General features: G+C 39.7%; 1 protein-coding gene and 1 long non-coding RNA gene across 7 annotated transcripts in view; both read left to right on the forward strand.

Annotated features, from left to right (window-relative positions):
- ppp1r9a (protein phosphatase 1, regulatory subunit 9A) overlaps positions 1 to 18320 on the forward strand; it is a 53389-nt gene that overhangs the window by 25509 nt on the left and 9560 nt on the right. For 4 of the 6 annotated variants that reach the window (XM_085147862.1, XM_085147861.1, XM_085147864.1 and 1 more), the window contains exons 5-10: positions 3723 to 3827; positions 7989 to 8124; positions 11796 to 11948; positions 14834 to 14887; positions 15558 to 15787; positions 17532 to 17628. In XM_085147862.1, coding sequence (XP_085003988.1) covers positions 3723 to 3827; positions 7989 to 8124; positions 11796 to 11948; positions 14834 to 14887; positions 15558 to 15787; positions 17532 to 17628 — 775 coding nt within the window. The remainder of the gene's footprint in view (positions 1 to 3722; positions 3828 to 7988; positions 8125 to 11795; positions 11949 to 14833; positions 14888 to 15557; positions 15788 to 17531; positions 17629 to 18320) is intronic. The other 2 variants (XM_085147865.1, XM_085147863.1) reach the window with 1 other exon arrangement.
- On the forward strand, positions 8131 to 9269 carry LOC146493446 (uncharacterized). The gene is made up of 2 exons (XR_014871836.1): positions 8131 to 8639; positions 8670 to 9269. It is a non-coding gene; the product is annotated as an uncharacterized LOC146493446 (long non-coding RNA).

An 18320-nucleotide genomic window follows, 5' to 3' on the forward strand; every position in this document is an offset into this window, starting at 1 on the left:
AAGTGTACCTCTGGTGCAAATTACTGACCTCTGTCATCATTTTAAGTGGGGGAACTTGCACAATCGGTGGCTGACTAAATACTTTTTTGCCCCACTGTATGTCCCTGGATGTTTTACAGTATTGCATTGTTTTTGTGCATTATGAAAAGTGTAAACAGTGCAGAGTTAGCAATGAGTCAGAGATGGAGGAGATGACAGCTCCTCAGCTGACAGACTGGCCTCTTGAGCTGTCACCTTCCACCTGTTAGTTTGTTTGTGTGGTTCAGGTTCCCCATAAACAGAAACTGCTCCTCACAATGCAGTTTGAAGCTAGTGGGCTCTTCATAGAAAACAAGCCTAAAGCAGCAGGGCTGTTTGCACTAGGTGTTTCCTCCTGGGATTTATTCTTATGGCAGAAATTTTGAGGAACATGACAGTGAGATTAGTTAAAATGTAACCAGCAGAGCGATGGAGAAAAGCAGCGGCAGAAAGGAAGCAGCTCCTTCGAAAGTGAGAAAAGTTGATCTGTTCTAAGATGACAGTTTCACTGACTCCATAAAGCCTAATTTCCCATGGTGAGTGGGAGAAGTGAGAGAAGTTGAAAAGATCAGAGGAACACTGTGCTGAAGCTCGAGTTCACATTTGTGTGACTGTAGAGTTGAGCCTGTTTATTTTTTTTCTTTAGTGGAAAAAAAAGTTTTTAGTTTAGTTTCATTTTTACAACAATGCTGTAGAAGCTGCTGAGCATGCTCCTCCGTGTGTTTGTTTAGATTTTTAGTGATGCTAGCAGCGCGGTTGTAGGCATGGCGACAATAAAAACCAACCTCTAATCTAATAGCTGCCTTGAAATTATGTATTCTGAAAAATGTATTTATGGTCACCAAAGAATGAAGTCTGCTTTGTGTTTAGAGCTAATTAACATTAACACATGTGCACTACTGTGTAATGCAAATTTGGTGATCATTACACAGCCGAGGACAGCCACTGTTGCTATTTCATGAATATTTTTAACATCTAGTTTTTGTGATGAGACGCTACATGACAAAAATGTTGTTCATGGACTGTTCAGCTTTGAGATTTGGGGGTTATTTTTCTTTAGTAACATGTCTGCCTTCAGACTCATGTTATGAAATACAATAAAATACAAAAATACACAATTAGGTTGATATTTTACCACTTTACCTGCTGGACATTGATGCAACATTTGCATGTTAAAACATGTTTAAAGTGCTTAACATGCATATCTAAACATAAAATCTCAGAACACTTAAAATATTAACAAACTGACTTAATATAAGTGAAGATATTGGTGAAGTTTAATAGTTTCATAGTGATATTTGTAGTTCAGTGGTGAAATGGACATCTGCACTTAATATAAAGACTGAATAAAAGAAAAGAAAAAGGAAAAAAAGAAATATTCACAAATTAAATATCTTTTTACAGCTGGCTTTAAAATAGCCAGAGTGCCATGCATATTTAAGTAATGTATTCACATTTACATAACACTCTTTTATTCTTACTGACCATTCAAACTTTCATTTTAACCATACATACAGCACTTTATGGCCAATTTAGAATCAGCAATTACCCCAACACGCATGTCCTCAGACTGTGGGAGGAAGCCAAAGTACTACGTTTTTATTATACTTCAAGTGAATGAATGCTTCCAACATTATATTGCATCATTAGTGTCTTTATTAGAGATGGAAACACAGCTGTTCTTTATCGTGAATCTGCAGTTCTGGCTGTGGCCTCATGATGGATTTCACAATAGACCATGATCACAGTATTAGAGAAATAAACTATACACTTGAGATGTTAGTGTCATGGCTGCAAAAAGTAATCAGTAATTTTTGCATGCTCACTTATTTGTGCACACACACACACACACACACACACACACACACACACACACACACACACACACACACACACAGATATACACAGGGAGAGAAGGGAGGAGTCACTATCCAGAATGTGATTTCCTTGAGTCATTACCCTCCCTGCCACAGGGCTCTGTCTTTGCTGAGTCTGACTTAATGGTCTAATGTGCAGGAGCGCATTCACTCTCAGGCAGACAGAATGACTTGGCTGTGGCTCGATGTCTCGCCTGTGTGTGTGTGTGTGAGAGAGAGATAGGGGACATGAGGGTGATAGGATGTGTAATTCGGTGTATGTACATTAACTGACAAGGTCCTTTGTTGGCAGTTTTTTGTCTTTCCTGCTGCCTTTGTTTGGAAGTTGTATACCGACTAGGCTCGACCACATACAGCCACATTTGGATGGTAGCATCTATGAAGGTCAGAGAAGCATCTGGACTGCTGACAGACAACCAGCCTGCTGTCTGTCTACCTGTCAGGCCCACGTGTCTCTATACATCCCTGTGACATCTGTGATTGATGCGTCAGCCGTCACAGACATACTAAATCCTGCTCGGCAGCTGGTGTTATGTTGTAACAGACTGGGAGAAGGAGCTGCAGTTTTATATGAAGCCATCAAACACCTCTTCATTTTGATATTATTGTTGCGGTAAATAAAAAGGAAACAGTGCAGAGGATGCATTTGTAGGTAGCTAGTGATTTTGACCATTGTTAAATAGTCTTAGCTAGTGTGGCTCTCTCCAGTTTATGAAATTGTATTTGTAGATCACTTGAGAACTCTTTTATCTTTGAGTTTTATTGCTTTTAAATTGAACCTATGGGGGTAGTTCATTCATACAAATCAAGAAAAATCGAGTTAAGAGACCCTTATCTCATCTGCCCATTTTATTTGATAAAAATGTGAGAAATGTACAAGTTTAAAGTCTTCAAGCTTGTGTTCATAAGTATCGAGGAGATGGGCCTTCTTGCACTCTGTTTTGGACCAAATAAAAAACCAAATTGCTGTTAAAGAAGAGAATAATGTGTCTGTTGTGGCTTCCAGCAATTAATTATTAGCACAATTCACTGTTTTGTTGAAAATAATGAGAGCTAGTTTTTGTTTTATTTATATGTTGAAGCAGTTACTCAAAATCCAGATTCAAAATCCCTCTGCATCTTTTTTTTTTTTCAGTACAGATTTTCATGCAAATTGAAATTGAATATTCAACAAGGCTGTCTGTTTTAAGCAATTTGTTCGCAGTTCCCCTGAATCCTGTATACTCAAGTGTTATCAGGAGTTTCATTTTAGGTCAAGAACTTAGGCGACCTCCCGTCATGTCCAGAGCAGAGCACAAATACCGGATGTATTGTAGCCGAGGGCGAAAGGCGTCCATGTCCCCATTAGCCCTCATAGTTTGTTTTGAGTCTCATCTCCTCTGTCTCCTTGTTACACAGTAGTCTGGAGCTATTGCACTGGAAATTTGTGACCCCAGAAAGTTTTCCGCTGTTGTAGTTCTATAAATTATGTGAACATGAATGATACGCCAGCGTGTTTGTGCCTTTGTGCATCTTTTAGCCTTTGGACCACAATCATTTTCTAATGCAGAAGCCCAGCGTGAGGTCATATGTGCATGCAGATTTCAGCTTAAATATATGCACAGTAAAAGTAAAACGCAGACATTTATTCCTGATGTCTATACTATTGATACATTTTTATTTACTCCTGCACAGTTGGTGTTGGAGCACCTATAATTTCATTGTACATGTACAATGACAATAGAGGCCTATTGTGTTCGATTCTATTCTATTCATTTATTTTATAATTACATGTTTATTACTATCTTATCTTAAGTGCTGAAAGATTCTTCTTCTTACATTTACCAGAATCAAAGTGAATGACCAGATCGTGGAGGTGGATGGGACCAGTTTGGTGGGCGTCACTCAGAGCTTTGCTGCCTCAGTCCTCAGGAACACATCAGGAGTCGTCCGGTAATACACACATGCAACCATAAACTATAATGCAGTCTAATGCAAAAAGGTATTGGGAACAGGACATAGTAATGCTGGAGTGATAACTCCATTAGAATTCAAATTTTGAGAGTTGAATTGTGAAAATGAGTTGTAATGAGCAGTACAGCAGGATTTCAGGAAAGTGTGTCAAGCCGCTGTCAGCTCCAAAATCCACGACTACTATTATACAATCAGAGTTATTTTACAGCTCCCTAAAAGCTCTAAAGCGTTCTTTATATTTAGTGATGGTCTCACTAGCCGCAGGAAGAGTATCAATGCAGTTAGTCCAGCTATTATGGTGCAAAAGTCCTACTTAGTGAGAAATACCTTAACATTACACGACGAGCTGTTTTTGACAGGGTCTGCTAACAGCAATGGGAAGCAGAGGAAGTACTCACACACATAGAGATGTGAAAGAGAAGGCTGCGTTTAGTTGAGTCTCGCTGCTGTCTTTCCTGTTTATTGACATGCTTTCGTTTTTATGTCTCTCTCTCTGGATTCTCGCCATTGTGTGTTATTGAGGATGTTCTCCACTCTTTTCATTCTGCCTCTTTTTCACCATGTCTTCTTCAGTCATCTCGGGAGAAGTGTGCGAGTTTATTTTCAGACCTCGACCTTGCTGGTGTAGAGCCCTCCATTCTTTGTCATGGATCTATATTCATATTATGCTTGAACTCACCTGTGGAAAGACAGATACCTGTGTGGGAAGTACAGTGTCTGATGATGAAAAGCTGACAGCTGAACAAAGAGATATCCAAAATAATCAAAAGTGTTGGACAGATGATGTTTGCTGAAATAATATTGACAGTGGGGATTTTCCAGGATGTGGCTGTACAGATGAGGCAGCCTTGAAAACGCCGACGTATATCATCTGTCCACCTCGCAAATATAAATAAATAGTTATGACAAGTCTAAAAACTGAAATACACTGACGCACTTGTAAGATATATAAATGTTGTAGTCCAGTATATGAACATTAAACTCTGACAGTGTTTACAGGAAATATAATGATAAATCTCACTCCTTGCTGTCATTTCTTCCAACAAATTATCACTCCTCCTGCCCTCTCTTCACCGTCACTCTTTCAGTCTTCATCCATCAAGTCTCACTCACTCCACCCCCTCCTCCTCCTGCTGCTCCTCCTCTGTAAATCCTTCCCTCACTCCGTCTGATCACCAGGGGTTTTATGGCCAACTGTCCTACATTTGCCATTTTGCTATATTTACCTCGGCTTCCAGCAGCAAATCACCCAGGTTTAGAGGTGATCCCAGGATCTTTTAAAAACGTGCTGCCAAGACCCCGTCACAGACAGGAAACTGTTCCCAAAATACATGGAACATTGGAAAATGGCTTTAGCACATAATAGATAGCATTAGATAAAAAGAATAAGGACATCTGTGTTTGATCAATTATTTCTTTTTATAACAATGATTCTTGGCGTTATGCAACCCTGATACGCAACTCTCACGCACAAATGCATCATTGCATCAGAATTATTGTCAAGAAGCACTGTTACAACAAACAAATACGAGTTGAGGAAACAAATTTTCTTATTTTTTGTTAAGTTGAAGTTAACTCTGTTAATATTTTGTATTGATTAACAGAGCTTTGGAAGAAGCATTTAAATACTTTGAGTAAAAGTGGCAATGTTACAGTGTAAACATGTTCTTCAAGAAGAAGTCAACTACAAAATACTACTTAAATAAAAGTTAAAAAGTATCATACTACCTATGCCTTTTATCCGTAGCTCATTAAGCGGTCATATCTTCTGTTACTGGAGTGTATTTGAGTTATTATTTTAGAGTACATCACTTTGATAATGCATCTTGAGCTAATGTAGTTGCTTTATTCTTTGCTGTGGGTCTAATTCTATAACGAGATATCATAATTTATCAGTACATTTTTATTTAATATTAATATTCTGCAAAATAATGAGTAACTAAAGCTTTAAAATAATGGTCATATACGTACAGTAACTGTCCCCAAACTTTAGTGGAGCAGAAGTAAAAAGAAGCATTTCAGAGTATTTAATTGAAGTAAATACACATCATAGTTATACTTAAGTGCAGTACTTGAGTAAGTGTATTTTTTGCATTCCACTATCAGACTTAATCATGCTCTAAATTGAACTCAGATTAACTTGCAGTAGATACATTAGATAGCATGTCTCCAACACGGCTGAGCAGTCATATCTGGTATGTGTGAACCTGTGCTGACACCCTCAAACGGTTGTCAACCCAGTGCTGCTTAATGCTCAAGACGTGTGTCCTGCATTGCTTCTCCGAGCATCACTTTCTGCATCCTTGCCACGTCTCTATTAATTGGAGTAAATGGAATAAATCAGTGGTGTCTGCAGCTGAGCTGATCCTGCACAGCATCCTGTGTGGCAGTCCCAGATCTTAAGGAGAAACTACGACAGGCTCCCCATGCGTGAGCGGAAAGGCTCTTTTCAGGTCAGCTACTCTTCAGACCTCCCTGCTGTCCAAAGGCTTCCTCCAGTAGAGTACTTAGCTTAACCCCTCCAACCCCCCTTCTTTTTCTACTTACTGTGTGTCCTGGCCCTCAGTTGTTCCTTCACATGTAGATCAAATACGCCTCTCTGCTGGAGCGTAAGGCTTTCTCTACATCCCCTTTAGAAATATATAAAAGAGCTCTCGGGAGATGAATTCACTTGATTAGACCCCTTCTCCGATCCACTCTCGCTCTCTTTTTCTGTTTTCTTCTCTCTCTCACACACACACACACACACACTCTCACACACACACACACACACACACACACGCGCACGCACACACACACACACACACACACACACAATAGCTCGGGCCACGCTCACACATACACATAGTTACAGGGACCCTGCTGGGTGAGCCACAAAAATCCCCTTACTTGATTGCTCGGCTTCGTTGGTGTTACGAGGAGAATAAATTGGTGATTGCGTTATAAATTTTCTTTTGAGTTGCAGAACTATTATTTGCTTATTTGTAAGTTTTTACATTTTGAGCAGAAGCGTGATGAGAGAGATGAGCATCTTTTTGCTTTGTTATCCCCTTATTTGTAGCTCTAATTTGTACTCTCAGTGCTCCCTCTCCCTGTAATATAGACAAACACAAATCTATAAGCAATCTTTATCTCTTGCTCTTTGTCATCATCTGCATCTTTAGCTGTATTTTAATGTGATATTTTCTGTGTTTGTTTGCATGCGTAACTGCTGGTCTTCTCTGTTTAGTTCGCTGCCAGCTTAATAACAGGCTGCCTGGCCGAGCTGACTGTCGCCTCACATTATTATGCGTGTCCTGTCTCCCAGCCCTGCCCACTACGTCAGCACATATCACTGCCATTGCTATGTGGCTGTGGGCCTCTGTTTTGCTCTCTGTGTTACTGTTGTGTTCATTTCTTTGCATAACTACACATCACAACAAGAAAGATGGACAAAAAATGAATTTAAAGTTGTTTTCCTCTTCTGCATGTCAGGCTACATTATTAGGTAAATCATAAGTTCCAGAGAGGTTTGTAGTTACGTTGTAGGTTATGATGTAGATGAAGTATAAATCGAGTGTCAGACAAATGTCAAACCCTTTAAAATATTAAAAATTAAAAATATTAGTTTTTGTCAGATGCTACATTTACGATTAAACCCTTTATATCGTGTTTCTAAAGAAAATAAATCTGATAACTCACAGTGTGAAAGGTCGTGGTTTTGTAATTATAATATTCATACTTGTAATTACAAGATAAATTATTTAACAAATTCAAATAGTCATGTGGTAACTAAAGCTGGCCGATATCAGTCCATATTAGTTGCTTGCCGATCTGTTAATATTTAGTAAGTAAAAAAAGACGAGAGAAACACCCTTCAAATATTTTTGTTTCATTGTTTGTCCACCAGAGGGCGCTGCAACAATGACGCAACAATGTGATCCAGGCTTAGAGAGAACATAAACGAGTAAATAAACATAACAAATGTTAGGGAAATCTGCGTATCTGACAGAAAAAAAAATCGGCCGACATATCGGAATATCAGCATTTTTAAATCACCAAATATCAATCCTATATCTTTTAGGCTCTACTGTCATGTTGTGTAATCCCGTGCTGGCCGCCTCGGTGTCTGTAGGTCAACAGTGCCTCTTGTTGTCACAGGTTTGTGATCGGCCGGGAGCGTCCAGGTCAGCAGAGTGAGGTGGCCACGCTCATCCAGCAGACCCTGGAGCAGGAAAGGAGACAGAGAGAACTACTAGAGCAGCAGTACGCCCACTATGACGCCGATGATGATGAGGTATTGACCATACGCAACCCTGGCCACTGCCCTGGGTGTCCTCTACAGTGCATTTGAGACTTTGTGAATGATAGTCTGAATATGCAAAGGTGCAGCTAGGGTAAGATGCCAGCCTCGTAATATGAGGAACATTATCTTAATAAATCTCATTATGTCTGCGTGTATTTGAGGTTCATTTGCTAACACATTTCTCTACATGACACCGTAGTGAGAAAATGAGGCTTCTGGTTGTCACTTAATGCAAATAAGCTCCTTTCTCCTTCCAATGGGCTGGAAGTTATGGGCTTATTAGCTTCATAAAACTGAGTGACAGTAGGCTTTGATGCTGACACACTAAACAGCCTCTCTCTCTCAGCCACACATACTAAGAGGATGCCACGCGAGAGTCGGTCCTCGAAAGCATCACTCAGCATTTCTTTCTCTGATTCTGCTGCTTACTTGCTTGTTTAATCCACCAGACACTGAGCTCAGGGGCCTTCATATCTTTGTGTGTGTGTGTGTGTGTGTGTGTGTGTGTGTGTGTGTGTGTGTGTGTGTTCATGTAGACACTCTTACACTGTGTATACACAAGACATAACACAGTGTAGTAACATAAATCAATACCAAGTGTTTCCTCACTTACATACACAGGAACAGCCGCACTCATGCGTAGATATACATGCAGACAAACACTACCAGACATCTTTCACTGTTTTCATCAGTGCTCTTTGAAGCTTTTCATTTCCCTGCAGACGGTGGATTGAGAGCACTCTTCATGCTTAAGAAACTCTTTTCCAGGCTCTGAATGCTGATACTACATGTCAGCACTGACTAAGCTCCTACAGAGTGTTAAGGCTCAAATTTTTCAATGTTGAAAAAGAAAATAAACACTTTAAGGGCTTTTTTTCCTTACAGATCCCCACATGGACATATAAACATAAGAATGGTGATTATATTAAATTTGTTAATCCATACATCGATTAGAGCCTGCTGTAAAATGAATCAAAATCAGCCTCTGTGGAGCTCTAAGGCATCCATAACTTGCTGCTGATAGGGTAAACGGTTACAGAAGGATTACAAAGATGCGCGTGGCAGTAAAAAGAGCTCATCAATATTAAAATCTTTATAAATATTAGAAAGAGTCATTGGGTGGGTGGGAGTTATTTCTCAATCTGAGGGCTGCAACAGAGTCTTCAGCTCTTTATTGGTGCTTAGAATCAGATCCCAAGAGGAAGGAGGAGTGCATTTAACAACAGACATGCAGCAGACACATGCATGCCCATCTGTTAACAGTTAAATGGAAGCATAGCCCACAAGTCTTATATTCAACCTTTGGTCCTCTAAATAATCTCATGGAATCTTTGTCATGTTCAACATAATAAATAATAGTGACAGAAAGACAAATAATTCAGTATAGTGGTATGTGCTAAAACAATAATAATAATAAGGGTGGAGCTGGAGGATTACTGTTACAGCAGCCAAAAAAATAAACACAACATATAAAGTAGAAGAGCTTAGTATTATAAATACATTAATAATGAAAAAATAATAGAATAGCAATAATAATAAAATAAAGCAATAAAGTAATAATAAGTTTACAAAATAGTGCTAAAGATGGAGTTGAATTAAATATATAATAGGTTAAGCTTAATGAGTAAAAACATAAATAAAATAAATACAGATGTCGTGGTGTGAGGCAGGAAAGATCTCCTGTATCTGTCAAAACTGCTTCCAGTCAAAGGTGCATCACATGCTGGGCACCCTCAAAAAGGATTTTCTTTATACATTCAGTAGGAGGAAGTTATACTGTGATGATAACGGTGCTCCTGTGTATTTAATGGTCAACTCCACCATCTGTAAATGGTAGCTTAATGTATGTAGATGGTACTGTTTTAACAACCGAGCCTGTTATGGAAATGGGACCATTCGATTGCGATGCATGTGACTGAATCAGGCCTGAGCCCTGCTATCTGTGAGATAGTTGGAGGGAAAAGGGAAAGATGAGGAGAAGATGTAGGGCACAGTAATGAGTAGAGATGAGAGCAGAGGCATAGTAGTGTGTACGTGTGCATGTGGAGCGCGGGTACAAATATTTTCTGTATTTCATTACACAACTGATGATGGAAACTCACAGTATAAGTTAATTGTTGCATATCAAGCCTTTATCATTTCTGAATCATATGGAGATTATAAAATGTATTTGTGAGATGCACTGATGAGAAAGCAAATTTACAGGGGGTAAAAGTAAAAGTAAGCTGCAGATGTTTTCATGGAGCAGCTTCACTGGAAGTGTTCGAGTCTTTTGGTCATCAGCCAAAGACTGAATCAACAAATCCATTTGGGCCCAGTGCTTAATGATCTTTGCCAATACTCATTATACAGTGTTTTGGACATCAGAGAAGAGAAAAACTGCCTTGAATACATGCAGTGTAATGGCCTACATAAATGTCAAAACACAAAATATTTTTCATTTAAGTACTACTAAAAGCTGCAGTAATAAGTTGTTTCCGGTGACTTTCATTAGTCTCTTTATTTCTGAGAAACCCCAGCCTTCTCAGTCGTAGCGTTAGCCCCGGTGGATGGTCATACCTCACTAGTCGTGACATGTGACCTTGTTGCACTTGAGGCAAGATGGTGAGTAATTTTTGAAAAAAACAAACCCCAAGTGACAGATTTTGTCAGCATAACTTATCTGATGGCTTACTTTTAAAGAATTATAATTTCAGCTCACCAGGCTGTCAAACTGATTTATTTCACACAAAGTTTAGGCATGGTTACCTAAATCTTATGTAACCGGCAGCATTAAAATAGCATTACTTATGTAAAATAGCAGGTGAAGCGAGGACAGCTTCAACAACATGCTTAAGAGTTTCGGGTAGTCAGACGAAAGAAGATGGAAAGGATGTAAAAGGTGACAAATACAAGGCTGTAACCACCAGAGCATTGCTGGCGAGACCAAATCTAGGGTTGGGTGTCTCGTGTCTTCTACTTGTAATGAAAAGGAAAGTAAATAAAAGCAACTGCTGTCTGCAGAAATTACTGGCAGGGGCAGTTTGATCATAGTTGAATCCAAGGGGGGATGTATCCCCTCCAACATGATTACAGCCTTGGATAATTAAATGTCACAGTTGGAGCCTGACAGGTTATCTGTTTTGTCTGTTTAGGCTATTCTGCAGCCTGTTAACTTCTCACTGGAGGGTGAATGCTAATAGCTGTATTGGCTTCACTGTAGGAGTGGCTAATTGCCTGTTCAGTTAGTCATTTCACCTCAGATACCACTGCTGTGTTCACACTGTACTTAAAGTGACATCTGTCACACATTTCACTGGTTTTGTGCGAGTTTGTATAGATATCAACCTTGACTAAAGTTTGTAGAAGTTCTGCTGGCTCTTTCCTGCTGTGCCTGCAGACTTGTGATGACAGCATGCAAATAAATGTCACTTTTACAAGACCCTGGGGACCCTTTACTAATATAAAACCTCTGTCATTTAAAAATGAATGACAGACAGACTGAAAACCAACCTTGGTTGCTTCTATTTATTCTTCATAAATGTGATAACATTAACCATGTGTGCTTTACAGTAAAGATTAAAAAATAGTGTGTGTGCTACTTGGATTTATATTTTGTACTCTGTTTTAAATATTCATGCAGATAATTGTCTCCACGTGTGATTTTACATTTCCTCCTAAAGCAGACGGGAGAATACGCCACAGACGAGGAGGAGGCAGGAACAACAGTGGCGGGAGGAGAGAAGAGCATCGAAGTGTTTGACTTACCAGAGACGGAGGATATCTTGTCTCCGTCGGAGCTGGACGCCACTAAACTCTACCAGAAGTTCAGAGAGGTAACCTGAAACGCCGCTGAGTCTTGATTACATAACTGATGGGAGCCTATCAGCGTACATTGCAAATACACCCGCAAAGCCACCAGAATTGCTTAGCTACTGAAAAAAGGTAATTAAATTTAACAACAGAAGAGACAAACACAATAGAGCCTCTGCTTAACTTGGCAAAACTATGCTTTTGTTAAGATCTGCGATCCGCTTACCCTCCCTAATTGCTAATCTGAATGATTAGAGGTGTGAACACAAAGTGATGTAAGTCCTCATTACACCTAATTGCCCGTGTTTTTAGTCGAAACTCCCAGAATAAGAATGAGAGTGAACACCATAAAGCTGGTTTTGAACCAGATCTTGGCAGCGCTTCACACACTGGGTTCCTCAGAATAGAAGCTCTCTTTGTTGAACCCCTGCTACCTTCGCTAACAGTGAACTCACTTTGAAGATTACAGCAATGAAACAGAACATAAATTTACTGACAGTTAACTCATTTATGCTTTAATACTGCTAAAAAGCTGGTAATATCGATCTCGCGCTCCAACACCGTTACCATCAGCGCTGTGGCACCACCGGCCTTCCACAATTGCTGTATGACACATTTAACAAATGGCTCCAGCTGCACTGCAGGCACTGCAGTGGATATCGAGTGAAAATATAATGTAATCCCTGGGCTCAGGGTGTGTGCTTTTACTCCGTTTTGTCATTTTCTCTGCTTCTTGACCTCTCTCCCATAGTTCAGCTTTTCCCTTTCATTCTTAAACGCCTCTCTGTTTTTGGAGTCTTTTAGGAAGCAGTTGACTATGGGGCTGTCAGGCTTTTGTAAATGACAGAGAGAAAATGTGATGATATAAGATGTTGTTTGAAACAGCAATGATTAATAATTGTGCTATGAAAAAAGTTGGCCAGACCAAACTTGTGATGGCGTTGCTTTAAAACGGTCCCAGGTCTGCAACCATCTGCAGTCAGCTGTGACTTTAATGATGACAAGAAATGGTGATAAGAAACAGTCAGTTTCTGATTGAATTGAGTCAAATGGTTAAAGTTTGCAATTGTTGCAATCTTTCACTGATAATATGATGAGTAATTGAGATAAATTGTCACTGTCTACATAGATTGACCCACATTGTAAATCTGTATTTATAATTTAGGCAGCAATTATTTTTAAACCTTCACCAATTTTTCTCATCTGACTGCAGTCAGTCAGAGTCTCACTGCAGTGTATTGGCTTTGTGATCCACAGAGGATGACGGTGTTGCATGCTCACCCTCCGCAAACTACTCGCTAAATGAAAAAGAAAATCTGCACTATCACTGAGACACCACAACATTTGTTTTGGTCTCAAGGAAGTTGCTGTCCAATTTGTACTCCAGTGTGAGTGAGCTATAAGTAAATTATCTATCAGATGTCCACTGATTTGTAGACACAGCCAAATATTCTCCCCCAGTTTTAGTCAAACCTCTTTAAAAAAGGGGGAGGATGACTCTTTATATTAGAAAATGAAAGCTCTGCAAAAATGTAACGCTCTGCAGGTCTAACACAGTCATTATCCCAACATGCACCCACTTTAGTCAGTCATTTCTTTTCCTTTGTTCACTCTTAGACTTGCTGCATCACTGAGCTTTATTCAGACTCACTAGGTCCGAGGATTTCTAGAAGTTGTTAGAAGATGTTATGCAGAAGCAGATTAACTTTTGTACCAAAAAGATTGGAACCTCAAAAGCTACACAACTACCTTTTGTCATTTTTGCACATGCACCAGAGCCCTGAAGTTTTCTTGAAGTTACACAGTAGCCGTGTGTTTAAGAACAAACGTCGAACACAGACTTTTGAACATTAGCTGGTCTCTTTAAACCTGTCAGTCTCCTAATAAATAAGCTGTGTGATGTTGGATTGCACTGACGTGTGAACAGAACAGCTCATATCCTCTTGCATTCACTACTAGTGCATCATGCATTGCCTCCTATCCAGGCAGCTCCCTCTTCTCAGCCTCAGAGTATTTCCAGCAATGCCACCTACTTCCCGCCGTGTGCGACATGTGAGAAAGGCGAAGTGTGAAAATATCCTGATGTGATTCTACCGAAATTATTTGAAGTTGTGTGAAAACTTCTTAACTTGCGCTACTGAAACTTCACTGTAACTTTTGGTAAACTTTAAAGTGAATTTTTAAACAGAAGCAGAACTGTTGGTATTGTAACTCATTTCTGCCACTGGAGGTACATCAGCTCATACAGAGATAGTGAATGATTGCAACAAAGAAACCCTTTTTCGGTATATACATGTGAAAATTTGATATTTGCTTTCAGACATAATGAAAGAAGAATTTTTCAGGAGGAGTAATTAGAAAAAAGTATGAGTATCAGTATTAGTACTTTAAAAAGCTCTGCCAGTGCTCTGTGTGTCACGCCTCTACTTTTCTCTCAGAGCTTTCACTTGTTTCCATATCCTGCTCTCTCTCTCTGCATCTCCTCTTCTCCTGTTTATGTCTGCTCAGTCATTATCTAACTTCCTGTCTGCCTCTAATGGACCACCAATATACACTTGTACCTCTAACTAACACCTAAGTTTCTTAGATTTTTTTAAAGCGTTTTAACATTGCATTAAAAATGCAAAACGTTATTTCATGTTAGAAAATGTATGACTTTTTTTTCCCCTTCATGGCTTCTTTAAACTACTTAGCAATTCATGCATCCCTCAGCTTTCCTTGCCTCTCCTCTGAGAGTGCATGTCAGTGCTGGAGCTGGGACGCTGTCAGGGGGAGGACAGAGTCGGCTGCCTCTGTCCATCACGCTGTATCGACGGCACAGAGAGCCTGCTCAGCCATCCATTTGATTATTGACCGCCCTCTCTTTTCTCTCCTGTTTTCTTTTTTTCTCCTCCTCTGCTACCAACAGCTCCAAATCAAACACACGGTGACCGAGGCCGAGATCCAGAAACTGAAAAACAAGGTAAGGGATTAAAACCGTCAGTGGGCAATCAGGCGACTGGTTGTGGGTGTGTTTTGTCAGTGTTCACATGATTTTTAAATCAATGTGGGACTGGGGTCAGGATAGCCGGTGAGCAGCGGTTCAAGCTTGGTGGAAATGTTTGGGAGATAGACTTTGGAGTTATAAGTGAGAGATGTTTTACAGAAACAATTCACAGCTAAAATACTTTAAATACACTTTGTACAAATATTGAAGGTAGTGTTGTCTCTTTGTATGAAGCACTCAGTGTTGTCAGGGTCTCTGTGAATGCATTTGTGCCTGCATGCATATAAATAACGGTGTATTATTCATATGCAGTTTGATCAAAGTGGTGCCTATAAAGTTTTTATTAACGACAGTAACAATGTTCCTTGTGATGCAGTTTGTACTCTTAATAAGGCTTTGCTCCAAAAAGGAGGTTTTATTAGCTTTTGCTTGCTGATTTTATAACTGTAGGTTTGATTTTGTTTTACTTTGAGACCTTCAAAACGTCCAACAAGCTCGTTTTTTAACAATTAAAAAACAGTCTATAGCTTCTTAATATTGGTTACATATCCTGTTAAAAGTGCCTGTTTTTTGGCATGTGTATATCTGTAATATGTTGTATATGTAGTGTTGGACATTATTGGACAATGCTGATTTTGTCCTGCAGCTGGCATCAGTGGAGCGGGAAAAGCAGCGCTGGGAGAAGGAGAAGAGCCAGCTGAAGGCCAGCATCGAGGAGAACAAGGAAAGGATGTTGAAGCTGGAGAGCTACTGGATCGAGGCGCAGACGCTCTGCCACACCGTCAATGAACACCTGAAGGAGGCCCAGGCCCAGTACCAGGCTCTGGAGAAGAAGTACAACAAAGCCAAGAAGCTCATCAAAGACTTCCAGCAGAAGTGAGTGAACTCTGGTTAAACTGATCACATTGGACCTCTCACTGTGTTTATTTTTCTCGGTCATGAAATCTCAGTTACATTAAGCATTGGACCAATGACAGTGTTTTGGGTTCAACTGCTAATACAGTTTGAAAATGTAAGTCTGCTGGACACCAGCAGCAACTTAGGTTACTATAACTAATCATGCACTTTCTAATTAGGGTCATTTATCTGAGTTTACAACATTAGTCAAACTGAAAGAATGCTGAATGTACACAATTTTTTAAAAAATCATTGCAATTTATAGTCACATATATGAGGTAACTTCAGTGAGGCTATTTATAGTCTTTTATATGATTATATAAATTATATATGATATTATATGATTATATATGATCTTGCAGGTATTTATCTACAGTCAATGGTATTTATGATGTCACATACTGGCAATCCCAGGTTCGGTTCACTATTTTCACTCAGTTTCAGATTTTAATGTGCTAATGTGTGCTAGCAGTTAATCAGAAATGATTTACGGAAGCTAGTGCATTGGGAAAACTAAAAACTGAACATCCGAGTGATTAAAAATGGGAAGGAGACAAGAATGTCCTAACAAAGTTTCATAGTTTCAAATTCTATGAATATTGCTTATTATGTAAGAAAAAAAACATTGATTAGTTCTCAAGGGACTGAAATCAGGGCAAAAAAAGACTTATGTGTGATAAATTTTGTCTAGTTAGCCATACTTCATACAAAATCAGTCTGTTTCCATATGTTACTGTAGCATAACTGAGTCAGAAACCTCTGCCTAGGTGCTTTCATTAAATGTACTCTTCTCAGCTTGCCGAGAAAAGCAACAGCTAAGAAGGAAACCTCACATTTATTATAACACTTCAACTCTTTCAAATGAGTACTTTAGCATTAATCCTACAAACATATGTTTTAATTTTTAAAAAAACAACTTGGATGAATTCCTTTGTTTTTCCTTTTACAGCTACCCTCACTTCTCTCAGTGAACCTGAAAAAGAATATCTACCTCATTTCCATCTGTGAGCTGGACCAACTATCTTTCTTTTAAGCCTTATTCCAGTTCAACAGTAAGAACTGTGTTTCCATTTTAATGCAGTGCAGCACTCCCTCCTTTTCTGTGCACTGATTTCAGAACCTCTCCTGCTCAGCTTCAGTGTGACTGGATATAATTGGCTGTGCCCCTGCAGGCCAAATGGAAGCAAAGCGGTGAAACAAACTCTCCATGCTGATCTGTACCTTCGGCCTGGGCTGCAGAGGAGAGAGACTGTGTGCCTTTCATTATGCAAACGTCCTCACGTGCTCTTTCCTCCTTTGACCTGGAAATTGTTTCTGTCTCCCATCATGGAGGTCTTCAGATCCCCTTAAATGCACCTTTAAGGAGAGAGCATCCATCTGGAGGTGAAGAAACACAGGTGTATCCTTCCTTGTGTCTCTCCCTCACATCCTCAGTGGGAGGACTTAAGATGTGATGAAAAAATGAGAAAGGAAAGCAAATAGAGGAGGGTAAAGTAGAGGTAAATGGAAAAAAAAAGATGTGCGTGTTAACCGGGAACAGCGTGATCGGGGTAAAATGAGTCATTCTGGCATCCTCAAACAGCCTCAACTCCCTTATTACCACAGCTGAGCGAGAGGCAAGGCACTATCACACATGATGAAATGTGCACATGCACATATTATAGCTGTATCTTGTTTCCTGTGTTAACACACATCTCCTCTCCCCCGCCTCCTGTTCCTCCAGAGAGGTGGAGTTCATCCAGAAGGAGGATGCAGAGAGGAGGCGGCTGGAGGAGGCTGAGAAAGCTCACCTGGCTGAGATCCAGGGACTGCAAGTCAGGGTAAGCTATCTTTTTTTTTTCTATCCACGTTTCATTTTTGCCATAACTGAATAGCTTCCTGCCTAGTAGCTGTTCACAGTGGGCCTGTAAAATTAAGCTATTTGCCCTTAAATAACATTGAAAATATGCTAATGAGTGACACAGTCTGGCTTTGCGTGAAATTACATTCAAAGCCAATAATCAGAATGAACATAAAGATCTTTAGGAGCACCCCCCTGTGCTTTTTCTGCCACTTGGCGTTTCTTGTGATGTGCTCAGGCCCAGTGGTCACATCTGTTGTCAAACTTGGCATTGATTTATTTTTCTTTTTTCTTTTCTTTACTTTATAACTGTGATTGCAGAGTGGATGACCTTTCTTACATGTCGTACTGCCTCTGCCGCCTCTTGTTTGCCGTTTCACTCTTTTCAATAAAAAGGAAGTGTGACACAAAGATAATTGTGCTGGTGTGAGGTTTAATCATCAACCTTTAGGCCTTTCTTCACAGCTGAATTGTCAATCAAGCCTTTATTTTTTGCATTCGACACTCATTCCTTTACTGGATTTCAAAGGGTAAATAGTCGAGGGTGGCACAGGTAAGAGTTTTGGAAAACAGTAGACTCTTTATACTCTGATACTCCCTCTGTACAACAACACACAGAGTCTCTGTTTAACTACACTGACATACTGGAACAATTGTACTATATGTTCAGAT

Source organism: Neolamprologus multifasciatus, chromosome 22, assembly GCF_963576455.1.
Source record: "Neolamprologus multifasciatus chromosome 22, fNeoMul1.2, whole genome shotgun sequence".
Lineage (NCBI taxonomy): Eukaryota > Metazoa > Chordata > Actinopteri > Cichliformes > Cichlidae > Neolamprologus > Neolamprologus multifasciatus.